The sequence below is a fragment of the Aquarana catesbeiana genome, linkage group LG01, assembly GCF_042186555.1.
Source record: "Aquarana catesbeiana isolate 2022-GZ linkage group LG01, ASM4218655v1, whole genome shotgun sequence".
NCBI lineage: Eukaryota > Metazoa > Chordata > Amphibia > Anura > Ranidae > Aquarana > Aquarana catesbeiana.
The window spans coordinates 185,367,312-185,389,396 of record NC_133324.1 but is presented as its reverse complement, the minus strand read 5'-3'; the positions used below and the strand labels follow the sequence as shown (position 1 = coordinate 185,389,396).

Here is a 22,085-nt window from a genome sequence, read left to right as displayed (position 1 = left end):
CTCCTATAGAAGCAGTGTTTTTTTAAGCCCAGCCTGCATGGACTCTTAGGCTTTTATTGCTGTGTCTACACAGTCTAGCGGCTGGGGCAGGCTCTCAGTGTGCCGTCGAGAGCCTGAGCCAGCCACTGCCATCCCCTCCACAGTTTGGAGGTCCAGTCAGTGCTGGAGTGGCAGAGCAGAGAGCAGTGATTTACATACACCACACTCTGCTCAGAGTGGACCCTAGAACTGAGTTATCAGTGTTTTTTGATGTCTCAGTGCAGAGCTGGCAGGTGACAGCAGCATCGAATCAATGCTGTAGCCATCTAGGGGAGTATGAAGGTTTCATTTTTTATTCCCACACATCTCTCTCTCTTTAAAAAAAAAAAAAAAAAAAAAAAAAAAAAACACAACACAGGAATTTAAAATTGGCCTTTGCACTATTACAAATTGTTGAGATACCTTGGCGTCACCATCAGGCAGGAATAAATAGGCCCCACTTTTATCTCGGTTACTTGTTGTACCATACCAATTAAATGCCACTTTCACATCATGAGTTTTTCCGCTCTCTTTTATCTGCATTTTCTATACAAGAAAAGGTTTCAGATCAATAAATGACAAAAGGAAAATTTGGCACGTTTTTTTCTTTAACACATTGCACATGTTAGATTTTGCATACATACAATATGTGAATACAAATAAGGTTGCTTTGATTATTTGTCATATGAAACTTAGCTTTAAGTGCAGGGCAACATATACCTGGCCTACACTCCATTAGCAAGGGTTGTTGGAGACAAAACAAGGGAAAACTAAAAAATAGATAAACATAATATAGCAATGGCACTATACAGTGTTGAAGGTGCTTAAAATATTACTTTTCTAACAAAAAGGAGAAGGAAGAAAAAAGAAAGAAGAAGAAGAAGGAGGAGGAGGGGGGAGGGAGGAGGGGGGAGGGAGGAGGGGGGAGGGGGGAGGGGGGAGGGGGGAGGAGGGAGGAGGGAGGAGGGGGGAGGAAGGAGGGAGGAGGAGGGGGGAGGGAGGAGGGAGGGAGGAGGGGAAGTAGTGAAAAAACCGTTGTATGATGCAGTTGAGTAACCTGGCTCCTGCACAATTTATTTTCAGTGCAGGAAAATGCAACACACAAGTGCTCAATTCACCCCCATCAACAGTCAATGTTGATGAGGGAATTCCTCCTGTGGAGCTATTGTGTTCTCTCGGCGGGTGGGTGCGGGATCTGTTCCCATCGGGAGACCACGATTATTGCTAGCAGCTGCAGGCAATAATCGCATGTAAAAATGACGACATGTTGGTTGTACCAAAGTCGATTGATGGGTACAGATTAGCCTGCCTATAGATGGCTCGAATCTCAGCCTGTCCCTGCTGAACCGAACACTTCAGGTAAACTCAGTTTGAAAATCCATAGAAGGAAGCACAGTTTCTGAAGGCCGAGGATAAAAAGATGAAATTCAGGAGGAACAAAGAAACCCCCTTAGGCAAGAAAGAGGACCAATGCTTCAAATTAACCTTATCCTGGTGAAGAACCAGGAAATGTCAACTGTGAGACCCTGCAAGATGAGGTAATGGCCACCAAAAAGATAACCTTGCTCACAAGGAGTGACAAAGAAATTTCTCTGAGGAGGTTCAACAGATGAAGACTAAAACAGACAAGACCAAATCAAGGTGTCGTGGAGAAAAAGAGGCCCCCCAGAGGTGGAATAATGTGTGGGACACCCTGCACAAAGGCTTTAATTAGGAATGAGATATGATTATTCTCTGAAAAAGCACAGCCAAAGCAGAGATCTGTCTCTAGAAAACACAAAGTTAGAGAGATCTCCACACAAGAGTTGTTGCACCCCACAACATACAGTCGGGGATGAAACTTACAAGTTCCACATCATGTAAAATAAGCCTTCCAAGAGTATACTTTCCTGAAGGTAGACGTTCTAGCCCTGAGGGGGGTAGGAATCTTAGAAACAGCCCCTATCCCTTAGGACCCAGGGTTCAACAACCATGCTCTTAAAGCTAGCAAACAAAGAAGGATGGCTGATCGAACCCTGCCATAGTATACAGTGAGGGAAAAAAGTATTTGACCCCTGCTGATTTTGTACGTGTGCCCACTGACAAAAGAAATGATTAGTCAAATTTTAATGGTAGGTTTATTTTAACAGTGAGACAGAATAACAAAAAAAAAATCCAGAAAAACGCACTTGAAAAGAGTTATAAATTAATTTGCATGAGTAAAATAAGCAAGTATTTGACCCCTTCGCAAAACACGACTTGGTATACCCGGTGGCAAAACCCTTGTTGGCAATCACAGAGGTCAGACGTTTCTTGTAATTGGCCTCCAGGTTTACACACATCTCCGGAGGGATTTTGTCCCACTCCCCTTTGTAGATTCTCTCCAAGTCACTAAGGTTTCGAGGCTGACGTTTGGTAACTTAGCTGTGTGTTTTGGGCCATTGTTATGCTGTAATATCCATGCACATCAATTCCCTGGCTGAGGGAAGGAGGTTCTCACCCAAGATTTGACCATACATGGCCCCGTCTATTGTCCCTTTGACGTAGTTTGATGCAGTTTAGTTGTCCTGTCCCCTAAGCAGAAAAACACCCTCAAAGAATAATGTTTCCACCTCCATGTTTGATGGTGGGGATGGTGTTCTTGGAGTCATAGGCAGCATTCCTCCTCTTCCAAACATGGCGAGTTGAGTTGATGCCAAAGAGCTCAATTTTGGTCTCATCTGACCACAACACTTTCACCCAGTTCTCCTTTGAATCATTCAGATGTTAATTAGCAAACTTCAGAAGAGCCTGTACATGTGCTTTCTTGAGCAGGGGTGCCTTGGGGGCGCTGCAGGATTTCAGTCCTTCACGGCGTAGTGCATTACCAATTGTTTCCTTGGTGACTATGGTCCCAGCTGCCTTGAGATCATTGACATGATTCTCCCTTTGACAGCTCTTTGTTCTTGGCCATGGTGGAGAGATTGGAATCTGATTGATTGCTCCTGTGGACAGGTGTCTTTTATACAGGTAACAAGGGGAGATTAGAGTGCTCCTAATCTTAGCTCGTTACCTCTACAGAAGATAGGGGGGCAAGTACTTATTTCACTTATTAAAATGCAAATCAGTTTATAACTCTTTAAAAGCGTTTTTCTGGATATTTTTTGTTATTCTGTCTCACTGTTAAAATAAACCTACCATTAAAATTATAGACTGATAAATTTTTTGTCAATGGGCAAACATACAAAATCAGCAGGGGATCAAATACTTTTTTCCCCTCCCTGTATCTGAGTGATATGGAAGGGCCTACAGCTTTGTTTGCCAAGAGACTTGCAATGTCATTTAACCAGGTTAGTAGCCACGCTGGTGCAATCAGAAACACCATAGGTTCTCCACCTTTATCCTGCACAACAGCAGAGGTAAAAGTTGAAGTGGAGAGAAGGAATAGCTCAGACAAAGATCATAGGCATTGAAGGCATAGATCAAAGAGTCACCAGGGCATCTTTAGCAAAAGCCAGAGGACTCCTGGCTCTGGACACAAACCTGTGCAGTTTGTTGTTGAAACTGGAACCCAAGAGATCCACATCTCGTGCCCCTCAACACACACAAAGCTCTTCAAACATCTCTGGGGGAACAGCCCTTACTACTGGATTCGGCTGCTGACAGTGGAGAAAATCCAGGGATAAAAAGAAGGTAACAATATAGCCAAAGTCCTTCAAAATATATACAGCATAAATGAAGTCCAGATTTCCTATGGAATTCCACCGAGCAAACGTGATTTCACAGCAATATTAAGTGACTGATAGAAGAGCCCTTCACCATATACTGAATGGCCTCTCACCTGATGACCAGGACCCTTGAATAAAGGGTCACAAAAGCATTCCCATAGGGATCAAAGAGAGTGAAGATTCAATCCAGTGACAGGAGACTCCTCCAGGTAACCACGTAACAGGGGGTCAGCATACATCATATAAATAGAAAGGGACAAACATAGTGCTCTCCGTATGCCAAACTTTATTAGAAAGTAAAGAAAAACACTTACATATCAGGCACTTCACAAGTGCCAGGACGGTAACAGTGCATAAAAACACAGCGGAGTGTGTACAAGCAATCGAGCATGCGCAGTGGCCACGGATGACGTCACGTTCTGGATGCATTGCGTCCCAGTGGCCGGGGACTTCCTCAGCAGGAAGTCCCCGCTGAGGAAGTCCCCACCTACTGGGACGCAACGCGTCCAGAACGTGACGTCGTGACGTCATCCGCGGCCACTGCGCATGCTCGATTGCTTGTACACACTCCGCTGTGTTTTTACGCACTGTTACCATCCTGGCACTTGTGAAGTGCCTGATATGTAAGTGTTTTTCTTTACTTTCTAATAAAGTTTGGCATACGGAGAGCACTATGTTTGTCCCTTTCTATTTATATAATGTATGCTGACTCCCTGTTACGTGGTTACCTGGAGGAGTCTCCTGTCACTGGATTGAATCTTCACTCTCTTTGATCCCTATGGGAATGCTTTTGTGACCCTTTATTCAAGGGTCCTGGTCATCAGGTGAGAGGCCATTCAGTATATGGTGAAGGGCTCTTCTATCAGTTACTTAATATTGCTGTGAAATCACGTTTGCTCGGTGGAATTCCATAGGAAATCTGGACTTAATTTATGCTGTATATATTTTGAAGGACTTTGGCTATATTGTTACTTTCTTTTTATCCCTGGACATTTTTTTTTTCTCATTTCTTTATATTTTGTTTAGCGCTGCACCTACTTTATTTATTTGACTTGAGGGATTTGATTGTTTGACCCTGGTGTTCAGCTGCTTTTTGTTTTTTTGCATACATGCGCTGATATTTTATCCATTGTATAGTGGAGAAAATCCACCTGACTTTTCGCTCCAGGAACATGCATAGTGGAGAGCACTTCTTGGTCCTCCTTGATCGATGATGTATGCCACAGCCATGGCATTGTCTGACTGAATTTCGACAATGAACACATCCTCAGCCTGACATCCATCAAGACCTTCCAAATTCATATTAAAAAAAAAAAAAAATTCCTGTATCCAGCATCTGTATGAGCCTACCTGTTTTGGGAGACATATGCATTGGCAGATCCAAGAACTCCTGAAATTTGTCCCAAGCAGACAGTATATTGAACTGCAGAGCTCTGTAGTGAAACTGGGTAAAGGGGACCGCATAAAAAGTGGCTTCCATCCTTCCCAACATCTGCATGCAGGTTCACAACCTCAAATATTAAACCCGGACGTAACGAGACAAGCATTTGATACATGAGCTGTATCAAGGACTAAGCCCAAGCACTCCGGGGGTTGAGTTGGAACCAAGGCCAACTTCTGAAGTTTCAGTACCCAGCTGAACCTCTCCAAGACTAGTACCATCTACTGGATATTGTATGTCAGTTTCTGAGTTGATTGACTGCCTTAGAATCTAGTCTTTCATATGCCCAATAATGGGGTTACCCGCAACAACCCCAGAAATGGAGCCAAAACCTAGTAAACACTCTAGGGGCTGAAAATAGATGGCAATGCCATAAATAGATAATGGCAATCCTCTACTGCAATTTGCAGAAACCACTAAAAAACAAAAATTGGGAAATGCGGGTAGGCATTCTTGATATCCACTGACACCAGGAAGTATCCTTGACGATGTGAAGTAATCGATTTCTAATCTGAACCTTTGTATTTTCAGTAAGGACAAAGAACACCCACATGTGCATCCTGGACATACACACAGTCCATACAAGCACGTCCCTCCCTTTAAACAAAGGAAGTGGCGGACTGAGCCCTGAAAACCTGGATATACCAGAAAAGGGCAGGGACCCAAACCTAATCTGACCCTTGTGGGAGCCACCTCCCCATCTGATAAAGGGATCTGGGAGCCCCCCTATTGTCCTTCTCCCACACTTCTGCCTATGCAAGGCCATGGCTTACTCACTGTTAAACAGGCCTATGAACCACAGAGGGAATCGGCCGCTGGGAGGAGTCTCAGTCTATGCCAGCAAAAAAGTGTCCCAATACTTGCTATGCCCTGACAGGCAAGTATAATGTGGCTGAAAAGGGTTGGATGCAGGCTGGATTTAGCATGGGGTCAGTATGCCGCCCAGGAGCTCATCAAAAGCATGTCATTCTGGAAGCTGAAGCAAGCTGGTGCCTGCGCATTAACGTCATCATGTGCACTCCATACCACACCATCACTTTCACTTGCCACTGTTATATGGAGTTATCAGGAAAAAACTGCCATAAACTGTCCCAATGAAACTTCAAATTTAGGAAACACTGAAGGGGAAATGCCACGGTTCCACTACACACAGAGGCACTCGCCAGTTCACGTTGGAGGGCCATCAGCCCCAAACACAACCCATCATGGCAGATGCACCATGCAGGGTCTACAAGGACTTCTCTGCAGGGGGGATTCATAGTCATGGACCCATATGGCACCCTGCAAATGGGGTCACTGGGTTTGCTGTACACTGCCCGCAGGATCCAGTGCCAACCGGCAGTAATCACAGACAATCCCCACTCTTGCATATGGGTTCTGGGTAGAGCCCATTTTCATGTGCTGGCCATAGTGACCAGCCAATAAGGATCCACCTTTGCCCGAGTAGGGGTATAAAGAACATTTGAAGAGTTGCACTTCCAAAGAATAAAAACAGAAAAAACACAACACTTTTAAAAAGACAAGGAGGCATATCCATCACCTTCAGACACTAGATCAAAACTGAGGCTTAGCTTAGTTGGGATGGGTTATGCCAGTGTCTATGTACCTGAAGTTGGCAACATAACCCACATAACCATGTCTACAAACATTTGTGTGTCCTGTAATGATGTACGCGATAGACAGAGAAATAGATGATTTTCATTTTTACATATAGCAAGCCCTGATTTATATAACAAGTTACCATTCTTTTCACTGTAAGGACATTACCTCCAGAAGTCCAGATGTCTGTGAAAACCCAAGCTGTAGGTAGGAATTCTCTAAAGTTAAGTCCCGGACAATGTCATCCAACTCATTGACATAGAAGACTCCATTGGATGTGATTTTACTTCTCCCTCTAGTAAAAATTGTATAATCTGCCTTTACAGTTTCTAGACTCTCAGCTTCCACCAGTTGATAAACAGCCAAACCAAGAGGAGGTAATTGTGCCAAAAATGAGACCTTTGGGAACAAAATAAAAGCAAAATAATGAAAGGGGACGATTTCTTTAAAACAAAATGGCTATTCAATTAAGAGTTACAGTTTGAGCTACAGTAAGCAGTGCACAAATTAATCGTGAAAATCTGTCAGATGAGAAGTTCAGTTTGGCAAGGAATTTCTAATATCTGCTGCAGGAAGCTGACTTCTGTTGCTTGCAACTGGAAACATAAAAAAACCTGATTTGAAGCCAGATCAGCTAATTTAGATTTCAAAAAAAGTATTGTACAGTTTACCTTTAAGTATAATCCCAATTTACACATGATTGCTGTTTTACATTGCTTTTAGTACATAGTACAAAGAAAAAGGGGGAAGTTTAACTGCATAATAGGGACAGTATTGACACAGCCCCAGAAGAACCCCAATGGCTTAAATTGATAAGGTCCAGAAACATTTAGACAAAATAAAATAAGTCAAAGCACCTGGACCGGACCAGACCAGATGACATACACCCACAATTCCTCAGATTTGGGCTTTATTATTTCAAAGCCATTGTTTTGTTTTTTTTGCAATTCCTTTATTTGACCAACAGTTGCATTATACAAATTAAGGTATGGGTAAAGATAGATACGACATACGTATGCTAGAAACAAATAGAATATCCGCATTAGCTTCATAGATAACTCAAGAGATTCAAAGCATACACAATGTGGCAAGTTCCATGACATGCTAAATATTCTAACTGGGAGGATGCAATAAGAATTATCCCCAACTTTCCAAGCCTGTGTAAAAAGCCCCAACGTAATAAAGAAACCCTGTGGGATAAAGAATGAGAAAAGCAGGGGTCAGAAGGAATCCCCCGGCAGCCAAAATAACTTAATAGGACAGAATCAGATACATATGAATAGTTCTCGTGAGATCTCTGCTGTTCAGATACCTTCCATGCTTTACGCTTCATGCCCACAGGTACAATCATTACTTCCCTCATTCAACCCCACCAGTATAGACTAGGTTGCTAAACTACTTGCCAACGTCCAACTAACCACCTGCCCTCTGGACCCTGTTGCCTCACAAATGCTACGTTTACCCTCTCACTCTATTCTACACTCTCTAGCCCACATCTTCAATTTCTCCCTCTCTTCTGGCATCTTCCTCAACTCTCTAAAACACGAACTAGTCAGCCCTATACTTAAAAAACCTTCACTGGACCAATCTTAACATATGCCCCATCTCCTTGCTCCCCTTTTTATCCAAACTACTTGAACGTCTGATCTACTACCGACTGAGCAACCACCTTGCCGATTTCGTCCTCAACGCTCCACTGAAACGGCTCTCCTAAAACGAACAATCTACTAACAGCCAAAACCAATGGACACTATTCTGTACTCCTACTGTCAGACCTTTCTTCTGCCTTTGATATGGTTGACCACCCCCTCCTCCTCCAAAAACGACGCCGTTGGTCTCCGTGACTGTAGGCTTTGCTGGTTTTCCTCCTACTTATCCAACCGCACCTTTAGCATTACTTACATACTTCCTCCTCTCCCCTCCCTTTCTCTGTTGGGGTCCCCCAAAGTTCTGTTCTTGGGCCCCTCCTATTTTCAATCTACACCTCCTCCCTGGGTCAGCCAATAGCCTCCCATGGCTTCTAACACCATCTCTACGCCGACGACACGAAAATCTGTTTCTCTACCCCTCAGCTCACTCACTCAGTCTCCTCACATATCACTAATTTACTAACAGACATATCAGTCTGGATATCACATCACATCACTTCCTCAAACTTAAACTATCCAAAAACAAACTTATAATTTTTCCTCCATCACGTGCCCCTACCCCTGATCTCTCTGTCAAAATTGATGACACAAATATCATCCCATTCCCACATGCCAAGGTCCTAGGTGTAGTACTGGACTCTGAACTCTCCTTTAAGCTCCACCTCCAATCACTGTCCAAATCTTGCTGCCTCAACCTCCGCAACATCTCCAAAATATGCCCCTTTCTATCCAATGACACAAGAAAGCTCTTAAAGCGGGGGTTCACCCACACCGCCAAAAAAAAAAAAATATTAAAAGCCAGCAGCTACAAATACTGCAGCTGCTGACTTTTAATACATGGCCACTTACCTGTCCCAGGGTCCAGCGATGTCGGCAGGGGACGCCGAGAACCCGCTCGGTTCTCGGCAGCTGCCGCCGCCATCCTAGGTGAGGGAATCAGGAAGTGAAGCGTTGCGGCTTCACTTCCCGGTTCCCTACTGCGCATGCGCGAGTCGCGCTGCGCGTCCCAAGTGGTCCCCACTCTCTCCTGGGAGCTGTGTGTTCCCAGGAGACAGCGCGGTGGGGACGGGAAGAGGCGTAGACTCCCATGGGAGTCTATGCCGGAAGTGGGTGCAAATACCTGTCTTAGACAGGTATCTGCACCCCCCTCCCCCCTGAAAGGTGCCAAATGTGACACCGGAGGGGGGGAGGGTGCCGAAAAGCGGAAATTCCATTTTTGTGTGGAACTCCGCTTTAATTCACTCCCTGGTCATCTCTCGCCTCGACTACTGCAACTACCGACTCATTGGCTTACCTCTACATAGGCTATCTCCCTTCAATCCATCATAAATGCTGCTGCCAGACTCATCCACCTTACCAATCGCTCGGTGTCTGCTACTCCTCTCTGTCAATCCCTCCACTGGGTCCCGCTCACCCAATTAAATTCAAAATACTAACAACTTACAAAGCCATCCACAATTTATCCCTCAGTTACATCACTAGCCTAGTCTCAATACCAACCCTATTCTCTTCGTTTCTCTCAAGACCTCCTGCGCTCTAGCTCCCTCGTCACCTCCTTCTTTGCTAGCCTCCAGAACTTTTCCAGAGTCTCTCCAATCCTATGGAACTCCTTACCCCAACCTGTTGGATTATCTCATACTCGATTAGCTTTTAGACGATCCTGAAAACCTCCTCTTCAGAGAAGCCTATCCTACCCACACCTAACAACTGCATTTTCATTGTCTACATCAGTTCATCCCCCACAGTTATTACCTTTTGTTTTACCTGATCGTCCCTTCTAGAATGTAAGCACTAATGAGTAGGGCCCTCTGATTCCGCCTGTATTGAATTCTATTGTAACTTTACTGTCTGCCCTCATGTTGTAAAGCGCTGCTCAAACTGTTGGCACTATATAGATCCTTTATAATAATAATAATAATAATAGCAGCAACTAAACTACAAGGGTGGGGCTTTCGAGCTGAATGTGTACACACAGAAGAGGAGAGAGCAACAGTAAGGGTAAAGGGATGGGAAAAATGGATGGGAACAAAGACAAGAAAACAAGAACAAAGAGAAAAAAGGGGACAAAAGACAACAAAGTCATTGTTTTTAATTTCTTGGTAGAAAGCCTGAGGTGCCTATATTTAAAAGGATCAGACTTGAACAAGCACAGTTTAAAGGCCAAGTTTAAATAAAAAAAAAAATCAATGCACATATTTTGGCCAAAAAAACAATGTTCATTTCTGATGTTTTCAAAGCATTGCACATGCAATCAGTGGATTGCGGGTGCACTGCCAGTCTCCTGCAATGATGTTCCTACAGACTTTTCCTCCAGCTCTATGGAATGGGCTTTCAATAACTGAGCGAGCAGGAGGTAGTGTCAATGAGCTACAAGTGACGTGATCACTGTTCTTGTATTCCATTGAGAACTACAAGTTTGTCTGCTGTAGTGGCAGAATGGTTACATGTGATTGGAGGGTGCAAGAGAGGCGTCTACACCAAGTACCACCCTAAATATGGGTGTAACATGGTGCAGAAGATGGAGTTAGCCTTTTACTTCTATAGTCAGGTAGCGTACAGGAGAGTTTAATATAAAAGAAATAACTTTGCTAGGGAAAAAAAAAAAAAGGTATATATTTTTTTCTTTTTTCAAAACTTTGTGACAAAAAGTGAGGTCTGCAAAATACTCACTATACCTCTCAGCAAATAGCTTGGTGTATTTACTTTCCAAAATAGGGTCATTTGGGGGGGAGGGGGGGGGGGTTGTGCCACCTGGGCATTCCATGGCCTCCGAAATTGTGATAGGCGGTGAAGAGTGAAATCAAAAATTTACGCCCTTAGAAAGCCTGAAGGCGGTGCTTGGTTTTCGGGGTCCCGTGCGCGGCTAGGCTCCCAAAAAGTCTCACACATGTGGTATCCCCGTACTCAGGAGAAGCAACAGAATGTATTTTGGGGTGTAATTTCACATATTCCCATGGCATGTTTGAGCAATATATCATTTAGTGACAACTTTGTGCAAAAAAAAAAAGGTGTCTTTTTCCCGCAACTTGTGTCACAATATAAAATATTCCATGGACTCAACATGCCTCTCAGCAAATAGCTTATAGCTTGGGGTGTCTACTTTCCAAAGTGGGGTCATTTGGGGGGGGGGGGGGGGGGTTGAACTGTCCTGGCATTTTATGCACATTAAGAAACTTATGTCACACATCACCCACTCTTCTAACCCACCCACTCTTGAAAACATAGCCCTTTCTGACACTTTGTTTACATGAAAAAATTATTTTTTTTTGCAAGAAAACTACTTTGAACCCCCAAACATTATATATTTTTTTTTTTCAAACAAATGCCCTACAGATTAAAATTGTGGGTGTTTCATTTTTTTTTTTCACACAGTATTTGCGCAACGATTTTTCAAATGCATTTTTTGGGGAAAAAAAAAAAAAACACACTTTTTTAAATTTTAATGCACTAAAACACACTATATTGCCCAAATGTTTGATGAAATAAAAAAGATGATCTTAGGCCGAGTACATGGATACCAAACATGACATGCTTTAAAATTGCGCACAAACGTGCAGTGGCGACAAACTAAATACATTTTTAAAAGCCTTTAAAAGCCTTTACAGGTTACCACTTTAGATTTACAGAGGAGGTCTACTGCTAAAATGACTGCCCTCGATCTGAACTTTGCGGGGATACCTCACATGGATGGTGCAATTGCTGTTTACATTTGATGCCAGACCGACGCTTGCACTCGCCTTTGCGAAAGAGCAGGGGGGTACAGGGGTGCTTTTTTTTTTTCTTTATTTTTTTTTGCTTTTTATCATTTTTAAACTGTTCCTTTCATTTTTTTTTTCTTTTTTAATCATTTTTATTGTTATCTCAGGGAATGTAAATATCCCCTATGATAGCAATAGGTAGTGACAGGTACTCTATTTTGAAAAAATTGGGGTCTATTAGACCCTAGATGTCTCCTCTACCCTCAAAGCATCTGACCACACCAAGATCGGTGTGATAAAATGCTTTCCCAATGGCATTGTTTACATCCGGCGAAATCTAAGTCATGAAAGGCTCGTAGCTTCTGGTTTCTTAGGCCATAGAGATGTTTGGAGCCACTCTGGTCTCTGATCAGCTCTATGGTCAGCTGGCTGAATCACCGGCTGCATTCTCATGTTCCCTGTTGGGACAGGAGAGCCAGAGAAAAACATGGAAGACGGTGGGGGGGGGGGGGGGGCATTCTCTCCCACTGCTTGTAAAAGCAGTCTAGAGGCTAATTAGCCGCTAGGATTGCTTTTACATGAAAGCCGACTGCTGGCTCAGAAGAATGATACCAAGATGATACCTAAACCTGCAGGCATCATTCTGGTATAACCACTCAAAGTCCAGCAACATACCAGTACGTTGCTGGTCCTTGTTGTGCATATATTGTAAACTTTTTTTTTCATGCAGCCTGTGGGCTGAACGAAAGAGAGAGATCGGTGGGTATGCCCACCATTAGAATACCTCCCTTTATCCACCCACTTCTAATGATGGGCATACATGCAGTGTATATATATGACGAAGCATGGGGGCATCCTCCCGCAAAAGTTAGGAGCAAATCGCTCCTCCGCCCACTGCTGCCCCCGCGCTTCGGAATATATGCTGAAGCATGTAACTGTGGCGGTGAAAATCACCTCCGACAGTGCTGGAGCCACGGCTTTATGTATTGTGGGAGCAAACGCTGTTGCGGTCAAGATAAATAAATCCGCGCTGCAACTGAATGGCGTACCTGCTAAGCAAATGATGGTTAACAATAAAACAAAGTAACATTTAATTTAAGTTATTCTTTAATTTAAGTAACATTTAACATTTAACAGTAAGACTTACCATACCTGCAAAGCAAATACAAAAAACAAAACAAAAAACATTTAAACGCAACCTGTGCCTAAAATATATAGAATTGAGCTCTGTAATTTCAAAGCCATTGTATCTAATTTTTAGGGACTCATTAATGACAGGAATGGTATCACTGGATTGGCGCAGGGCGAACGTGGTATATATATTTAAAAAGGGATCAAAGTCTTTACCAAGTAACTATAGACCTGTTAGTTTAACTTCTATAGTCGGGAAGATACTGGAGCGTTTAATAAAAGACCACATAGACGAGTTCTTGCTGGAAAAAAACATTTTAAGCAACAGACAGCATGGATTCATGAAAGACAGAAGTTGTCAGACAAACCTGATTTCTTTTTATGAAGAGGTAAGTAAAACCTTGGACAGAGGGGTGGCTGTGGACGTGGTTTACTTGGATTTTGCAAAAGCGTTCGATACAGTTCCGCACACACGGCTCATGTGTAAGCTAAAGTCTACAGGGTTGGAAATATCAGTTTGTAAATGGATAGAAAACTGGCTAAAAGACAGAATTCAGAGAGTAGTGGTTAATGATTCTTACTCTGAATGGTCTAAGGTTATCAGTGGTGTACCCCAAGGTTCAGTGCTGGGACCCTTACTCTTTAATATCTTTATAAATGATATTGGGTCTGGGATCAAAAGTAACATTTCTGTCTTTGCAGATGACACCAAGCTATGCAGTGGAATAACGTCCTTACAGAATGTCTCCAATTTACAAGCCGACCTCAATGCACTGTCTAATTGGGCGACTATGTGGCAGATGAGGTTTAATGTTGAGAAATGTAAAGTTATGCACTTGGGGGCTAAGAATATGCATGCATCATACATTCTAGGGGGAGTACAACTGGGGGAATCCGTAGTGAAGAAGGATCTGGGGGTTTTGGTAGATCATAAGCTCAATAATAGCATGCAATGCCAAGCTGCGGTTTCCAAAGCGAGCAAAGTTCTTTCTTGTATTAAGAGAGGTATGGACTCCAGAGAGAGAGATATCATTTTGCCCCTGTTCAAATCATTAGTAAGACCTCATCTGGAATATGCCGTTCAGTTTTGGGCACCAGTTCTCAAAAAGGATATCGGGGAACTGGAGAAAGTGCAGAGAAGGGCATCCAAACTGATAAGAGGCATGGGGGAGCTCAGCTATGAGGAAAGATTAGAGGAACTGAATTTGTTCACTCTTGAGAAGAGGAGAATAAGGGGGGATATGATCAACATGTTTAAATATATAAGGGGTCCATATAGTGAACTTGGTGTTGAGTTATTCACTTTACGGTCAACACAGAGGACAAGGGGGCACTCTTTACGACTGGAGGAAAAGAGATTTCATCTCCAAATACGGAAAGGTTTCTTCACAGTAAGAGCTGTGAAAATGTGGAATAGACTCCCTCCAGAGGTGGTTCTGGCCAGCTCAGTAGATTGCTTTAAGAAAGGCCTGGATACTTTCCTAAATGTACATAATATAACTGGGTACTGACATTTATAGGTAAAGTTGATCCAGGGATAATCCGATTGCCTCTCTGGGATCAGGAAGGAATTTTTTCCCCTGCTGTAGCAAATTGGAGCATGCTCTGCTGGGGTTTTTTGCCTTTCTCTGGATCAACTGTGGGTATAGTATTGGGTATATTGTTTTTTTGTTTTTTTTTGTTTTTTTATGGTTGGACTGGATGGACTTGTGTCTTTTTTCAACCTGACTAACTATGTATATATATATCCCGAAGAATGGGGGCATCCTCCCGCAAAAGGTAAGAGCAAAACGCTCCTCCACCCACTGCTGCCCCCACGCTTCGGCATATATGCTTTAGTATGTAACTGTGGTGGTGAAATCACCTCCGACAGCGCTGGAGTCACGGCTTTATGTATCATGGGAGCAAACGCTGTTGCTGTCAAGATAAATAAATCCGCTCTGCAGCTGAATGGCGTACCTGAAAACAAAAAAATGGTTAATAAAACACAGTAAACAGTAAAGTATAAAAAAATTGCATATTTGAAAAGCAAACATGGTAAAACATAACAATAAAACATTGTGGAATAGAATACAGTAAAAAAGAGCAGAACAATAGAGAGAGAATAGAGAGAGAACAATAAAACGACAACTATTTTTGTTTTTTTTATTTTATTTTTTTTTGTGTTTTTATTTTTTTTACACTTTTTTTGTAACTAATAACTTTTGTAACTGGTACCAAGTTCGCGTCTCTCAAAATGCGATGGCATCTTGGGAGACCCTGTGTCAGTGTGCCTAGTCTGTGCAGTGCTGTACCCTACGCTAATACTCAACTAGTGAATGGTAGCGTTCAAAACATTCACCAATGCAAAGACCAGGACTGTCAGGACAGGAGGGACAATAATACCGGGTGTCACACATATATATCCATGCTTGCTGCAGACACGACATCTTCTTTGGGGGGCTTGTTGGGTAGGGGTACTCTGGAGGACATACGGAAAATGCCTCTCATGCAGCCGGCTTACTGCATTTGGTTGGGGAAGGTCAGGTGGAGCACCGTCTGGAAACAGAAGGGCTCTGACGATCTCTTTCTGGAATTTAAGGAAGGATCCAGTCCGTCCTGAAGCTCTGTATAGCACATGAGCGTTCAGCAAAGCAAACTGAAATAAGTATACAGACACTTTTTTATACCAGCGTCTGGCCTTACGGGCAATTAGGTACGGCGCCAACAACTGGTCATTGAGGTCCACCCCTCCCATATTTTGGTTATATTCGTGGACACAGAGGGGTTTCTCCACAACACCAGTCGCCGTAGTAATTTGGACCGTCGTGTCTGCATGAAGGGAGGTAAGAACAAAAACATTCTTATTGTCCCTCCATAGCGAGCAAATTATTACACCGCAAGCAGGCTCTCTCCCCCAGCCTAGGACGGGAATCTACAAGCCGCTGGGGAAAGCCCCGGCGATTAGGTCGCACGGTGCTACATGCTCCAATCTGTTGATCAAAAAGGTGACTAAAAAGTGGCACGCTCGTGTAATAATTGTCCATGTACAAGTGGTACCCCTTTCCGAATAAGGGTGACACCAAGTCCCACACTTGCCAGCGCTTCCTATGTAGTCAGGGCAGTTTGTCGGCTCTACGTGACTATCTTTGCCCTCGTAAACCATAAAACTACATGTATAGCCTGTGGTAGTCACAGAGCTTATACATCTTGATCCCGTATCTGGCACGCTTGCTGGGAAGGTACTGTTTGAATGACAAGCAGCCAGAAAACGTAATCAGTGACTCATCAATGCAGACAACTTGATGGGGAGTAAACAAGTCTGCAAAACGTTGGCTTAAGTGGTCGAGGGGCCGAATTTTGTAGAGCCGATCCTATTCAGAGTCTCCACGAGGACGACAGAGTTCATTGTTGTTGAAGTGCATGAACCGCAAAATCTGCTCGTATCGTGCCCTGGTCATGGAGGCAGAGAACAAGGGCATATGGTGAATTGGGTCCGTGGAACAATATGACCGCAACTCACTCTTTTTAGTTATGCCCATGTTGAGGGAAAGGCCCAGCAAGATCTTAAATTCGGAGACCGTAATTGGTGTTCAATCTCTGGCAAGGGAGCACTGGGGAATAGTGGCGATGTGTTGACCAGCGTACAAATTGCTTTGGTCCACAATAGATCTATAGAGATCTTCGGTAAAAAAACAGTGAATAAAAATCCAGTGACGTAAAATCAACTGTTTCAACCTGAATGCCGGGTTGGCCAGTGAATGGGGGAAGTACGGATGCTGCGGAAGTGGTGGGTTCCCAATTTGGATTGGCGAATGCAGCAGGAAGGGCACTATGGGCACGACGGGCCTGTGTTAGTCTTCTTGGTGGCAGCGGGACACTACTTGTGCTTGCCACCTCGCCAGCTTGAACTGCATTTATGGGACTCGCCACGTCACCAAGTGTTACTGCAGTGCTGGATGTACGACCAGGGTGTACTAGGCCGCTGGTGCTTGCCAGTTCACCAGAAGGAATAGCGGCACTAGTACTGCTCTGCTCCATACGAGGGAACTGCGGTTCTTGCACATCAAGGACAGAAGAAGTAGTTCGGGGTCTGGTACTCCTGACCTTGGCAGGGACCACAACTCCGTCGTCAGAGCTATTTGTCATGGAGCCGCTGTCCTCTACAGGATCGTATTCTGAGCCTGAATCTGACAGATGAGTGACTTCCTCTTCACTATCTGTCATGCTTAGAAACGTGTAGTCCTCTTCACTAGTGTACCTTCGATTTGCCATTTTGGGCTCTAAATTTAGGGGTACACTAGTGAGACTCACAGGCAAAAAAGCTCCTAACTGTTAGCGACTGTATCAAAACGCTACCAACAAAAACTGTTAGCGATCACAGGGATTAAGCCTGACTCTGCGAACACTGCAGTTATGTGTGTTTATTGTTTTGTAAGTGACAGTGATCGATCGATACTGCACTTGGGTGGGCTGGGCCGAGGGGCAAAACGCAGGTGCTAGCAGGTATCTGGGCTGATCCCGCTAACACTGTGTTTTTGGGAACCCTAAACTGCTGGGGATGCTAGTATAGATCTGATCGGATCAGATATTGATCAGTTCAGATACTATACCACTAAGGGAGGTGTATGCTGCGTGCGTGGGTGTTAGCACTAACCTGACGCTGCCTGGGGCGACGCAGACCTTATCTGACCCTAAGACGTAACTTATATCACCGCCGGGCGATCAGGGGGTTAAACCTTTATAAGGTAATAAACGGCGGGTGCCCCAAAACTATAATAAAACTAACCAGCATCACCCGTAACAGTTATACGGTGATCACTGGTGAAAGGGTTAACTAGGGGGCAATCAGGGGGTTAAAACCTTTATTAGGTAGTATATGGGGGTCCCTGTCGCTATAAAACACTGACGGTGAACCTATATACTTACCTCCCTAACTAGCGTCACCTGTGTCACTAATACAGCGATCAGAAAAATGATCGCTTAGTGACACTGGCGACAGGGGGTGATCAAGGGGTTAACCTTTATTAGGGGTGGTTAGGGGGGTATCCTAGACTTAAAGGGGGCTACCACTAACTGCCCTACCACTTATAACTGTCACCAATGCAAAAAAAACAAACAAAAAAAAAACTGCTATTGGTGTCACTGCGACAGGGGGTACAGGAGGGTGATTGGAGGGTGATGGTGGGTGAAATGTGTGCCTAGAGTATTCTACTGTTAGTGTAGTGTTTAGTGCACTTACTTGATATCTTCTCTCCTCGGCACTGGAACGAAAAGACCGGCTCGAGGAGAGATTACATCACTTCCTCTGCTGCTGTTTACATTACAGCAGCAGAGGAAGAAAGTCATTGGCTGGGAGCGATCGTGAGGGGGTGGCCACGAATGGATGGCCTCCCCCTCACCTCTGATCGCTCCGGGACAGAAACCAACCGCCTCGGGCACCGGGGGGGACCCCCCTGCCCGCGGGAGGCAAGTAACGTACCCATACGTTACTTTGCCTGCCCGTGCCATTCTGCCGCAGTATATCTGCGTGAGGCGGTCGGAAAGTAGTTTATGTACACAGAGTGCCCCATATTGACAGAAAAACACAGAATTGTTGACATTTTTGCAGATTTATTAAAAAAGAAAAACTGAAATATCACATGGTCCTAAGTATTCAGACCCTTTGCTGTGACACTCATATTTAACTCAGGTGCTGTCCATTTCTTCTGATCATCCTTGAGATGGTTCTACACCTTCATTAGAGTCCAGCTGTGTTTGATTATAATGATTGGACTTGATTAAGAAAGCCACACACCTATCTATATAAGACCTTACAGCTCACAGTGCATGTCAGAGCAAATGAGAGTCATGAGGTCAAAGGAACTGCCTGAAGAGCTCAGAGACAGAATTGTGGCAAGGTACAGATCTGGCCAAGGTTACAAAAAAATTTCTGCTGCACTTAAGGTTCCTAAGAGCACAGTGGCCTTCATAATCCTTAAATGGAAGATGTTTGGGACGACCAGAACCCTTCCTAGAGCTGGCTGTCCAGCCAAACTGAGGTATCGGGGGAGAAGAGCCTTGGTAAGAGAGGTAAAGAAGAACCCAAAGATCACTGTGGCTGAGCTCCAGAGATGCAGTCGGGAGATGGGAGAAAGTTGTAGAAAGTCAACCATCACTGCAGCCCTCCACCAGTCGGGGCTCTATGGCAGAGTGGCCGGACGGAAGCCTCTCCTCAGTGCAAGACACATGAAAGCCCGCATGGCGTTTGTTAAAAAACACCTAAAGGACTCCAAGATGGTGAGAAATAAGATTCTCTGGTCTGATGAGACAAAGATTGAACTTTTTGGCCTTAATTCTAAGCGGTATGTGTGGAGAAAACCAGGCACTGCTCATCACCTGTCCAATACAGTCCCAACAGTGAAGCATGGCGGTGGCAGCATCATGCTGTGGGGGTGTTTTTCAGCTGCAGGGACAGGATGACTGGTTGCAATCGAGGGAAAGATGAATGCGGCCAAGTACAGGGATATCCTGGACAAAAACCTTCTCTAGAGTGCTCAGGACCTTAGACTGGGCCGAAGGTTTACCTTCCTATAAGACAATGACCCTAAGCACACAGCTAAAATAACGAAGAAGTGGCTTCACAACAACACCGTGACTGTTCTTGAATGGCCCAGCCAGAGCCCTGACTTAAACCCAATTGAGCATCTCTGGGGAGACCTAAAAATGGCTGTCCACCAACGTTTACCATCCAACCTGACAGCACTGGAGAGGATCTGCAAGGAGGAATGGCAGAGGATCCCCAAATCCAGGTGTGAAAAACTTGTTGCATCTTTCCCAAAAAGACTCATGGCTGTATTAGATCAAAAGGGTGCTTCTACTAAATACTGAGCAAAGGGTCTGAATACTTAGGACCATGTGATATTTCAGTTTTTCTTTTTTAATAAATCTGCAAAAATGTCAACAATTCTGTGTTTTTCTGGCAATATGGGGTGCTGTGTGTACACTAATGAGGAAAAAAATGAACTTAAATGATTTTAGCAAATGGCTGCAATACAACAAAGAGTAAACAATTTAAGGGGGTCTGAATATTTTCCGTCCTCACTGTATATATATACCGTACATACTGGAGTAAAAGCCGACCAGAATATAAGCGGAGGCACCTAATTTTACCACAAAAAACTGGGAAAAATTACTGACTCCAGTAGAAGCCTAGAGTGAGAAATGCGCAGCTACTGTGGAAATGGAAAAGAGGGTCAACAATGCCCATTTGCATGCCTCACTGTGCCCATTTGCAGCCATAGGTCCCCCGAACGTCAAACTCGGTAGTTAAGGGTTCCTAGATGCCCCCTAGCTGCAGCCAAAATTTGGGGTCTCGGGACCCAAAGGGTCCCGAAATGACATTGCTGCAGATGGACACAGTTGACTGACTTTGGGGCCCAGTATCTCGGGGGGCACTTGGTGCTAGGAACCAAATTTGGTGTGCAAACCCAATGGAACTAGCACTACAACATATCCAAAGCTGAGGTTCCTAGCACCAAGTGTCCATGAGATACAGGGCCTCAAATTCGGTTCGGCAGCAGAGAATGACATTTTCTGAACCGAATTTGGGGCTCCGTATTTCGGGGCCTCTTGGAGCTAGGAACCCCAGCTTTGGATATGTTGTTGTGCTAGTTCCACTGGGTTTGCACACCAAATGCTTATGCTTTTGCATAAGCATTTGACACAGTTCCCCACACATGGCTAATAATGCAAAGTCTATAAGCTTGGAAAATTTTATTTGTAAATGGATAGAAAATAACAGGCTAAAACATTTTCAGAGTAGAAATTAATGATTCATACTAATGGTGTGCTCCAAAGTTCTGTGTAGGGACTTACTGTCTAACATATTTACAAACAATATACAACCCCAATTCCAAAAAAGTTGGGATGCTATGTACAATATACATGAAAAGAGAATGCAATGATTTCCATCAGACGTGAGTAGAGGCGAGCCGATCGCCATCTCTCTTAACGGGGGGGGGGGGGTCTGCGTTCATTGTTTGTCAGCGCAGCCCCCACACAGATGCCCACACTGGACCACCAGGGATGTCGACCACACATGGATGACCAGGTATGCCCCCCATGGCCACCAGGGATATCAGTGCCCAAAATATGCCAGTGCCCACTACTACTGCCTGTCCAAGTGCAGCCCCATCAGTGCAGCCTCATCAGTGCCCATCCAGTGCAGGAGAAGACTAACTTATTTACAAAATTTTATAACAAACAAAAAAAAAAATATAGTTTTTCCAAAATTTTCGGTCTTTTTTTATTTGTTGTGCAAAAAATAAAAACCCCAGCAGTGATCAAATACCACCAAAAGAAAGCTCTATTTGTGGGAACAAAATGATAAAAAATGTGTTTGTAGCACGACCGTGCAATTGTCATTCAAAGTTTGACTGCGCTGAAAGCTGAAAACTGGCCTGGGCAGGAAGGGGGTGTAAGTGCCTGGTATTGAAGTGGTTAAGCTGAGAAAATGTACCACTTTAAGAAAAAAACAAACAGACCTTTACAGTGTGTTTACAGAGAAGAGGGATGCTACATTGTGGTAAACATGGCCCTGTCCCAACTTTTTTGCAATTGGGGGTTATACTTTGCCAGCTTTTTGCTGCCGTCTCAACTTATTTGAGAGGTGTTGCTGCCATCAATTACAACATGGGGAGTTAATGATGAAGAAGAATCTGGGTGTTCTGATAGATCATAGACTTAAAGTAGCTGTAAAGCCTGAAGGTTTTTTTTACCTTCATGCAGCCAGTGAGGCGGGAGGTTTAGGATTGTGTATATGGAGGTTTTCTATTTGTTTGTTTTTTCTACTGATTGAACTAGATTAACTTTTTCCTTTTTCTAACTAGGAAACTATGCATGT

General features: G+C 44.0%; 1 protein-coding gene across 2 annotated transcripts in view; it reads right to left on the bottom strand.

The window, feature by feature from the left end:
* MAN2A1 (mannosidase alpha class 2A member 1) overlaps positions 1-22,085 on the bottom strand; it is a 314,922-nt gene that overhangs the window by 73,211 nt on the left and 219,626 nt on the right. For both annotated transcript variants that reach the window (XM_073624602.1, XM_073624603.1), the window contains exons 14-15: positions 6,913-7,143; positions 442-564 (exon numbers count right to left, since the gene is read on the bottom strand). In XM_073624602.1, coding sequence (XP_073480703.1) covers positions 442-564; positions 6,913-7,143 — 354 coding nt within the window. The remainder of the gene's footprint in view (positions 1-441; positions 565-6,912; positions 7,144-22,085) is intronic.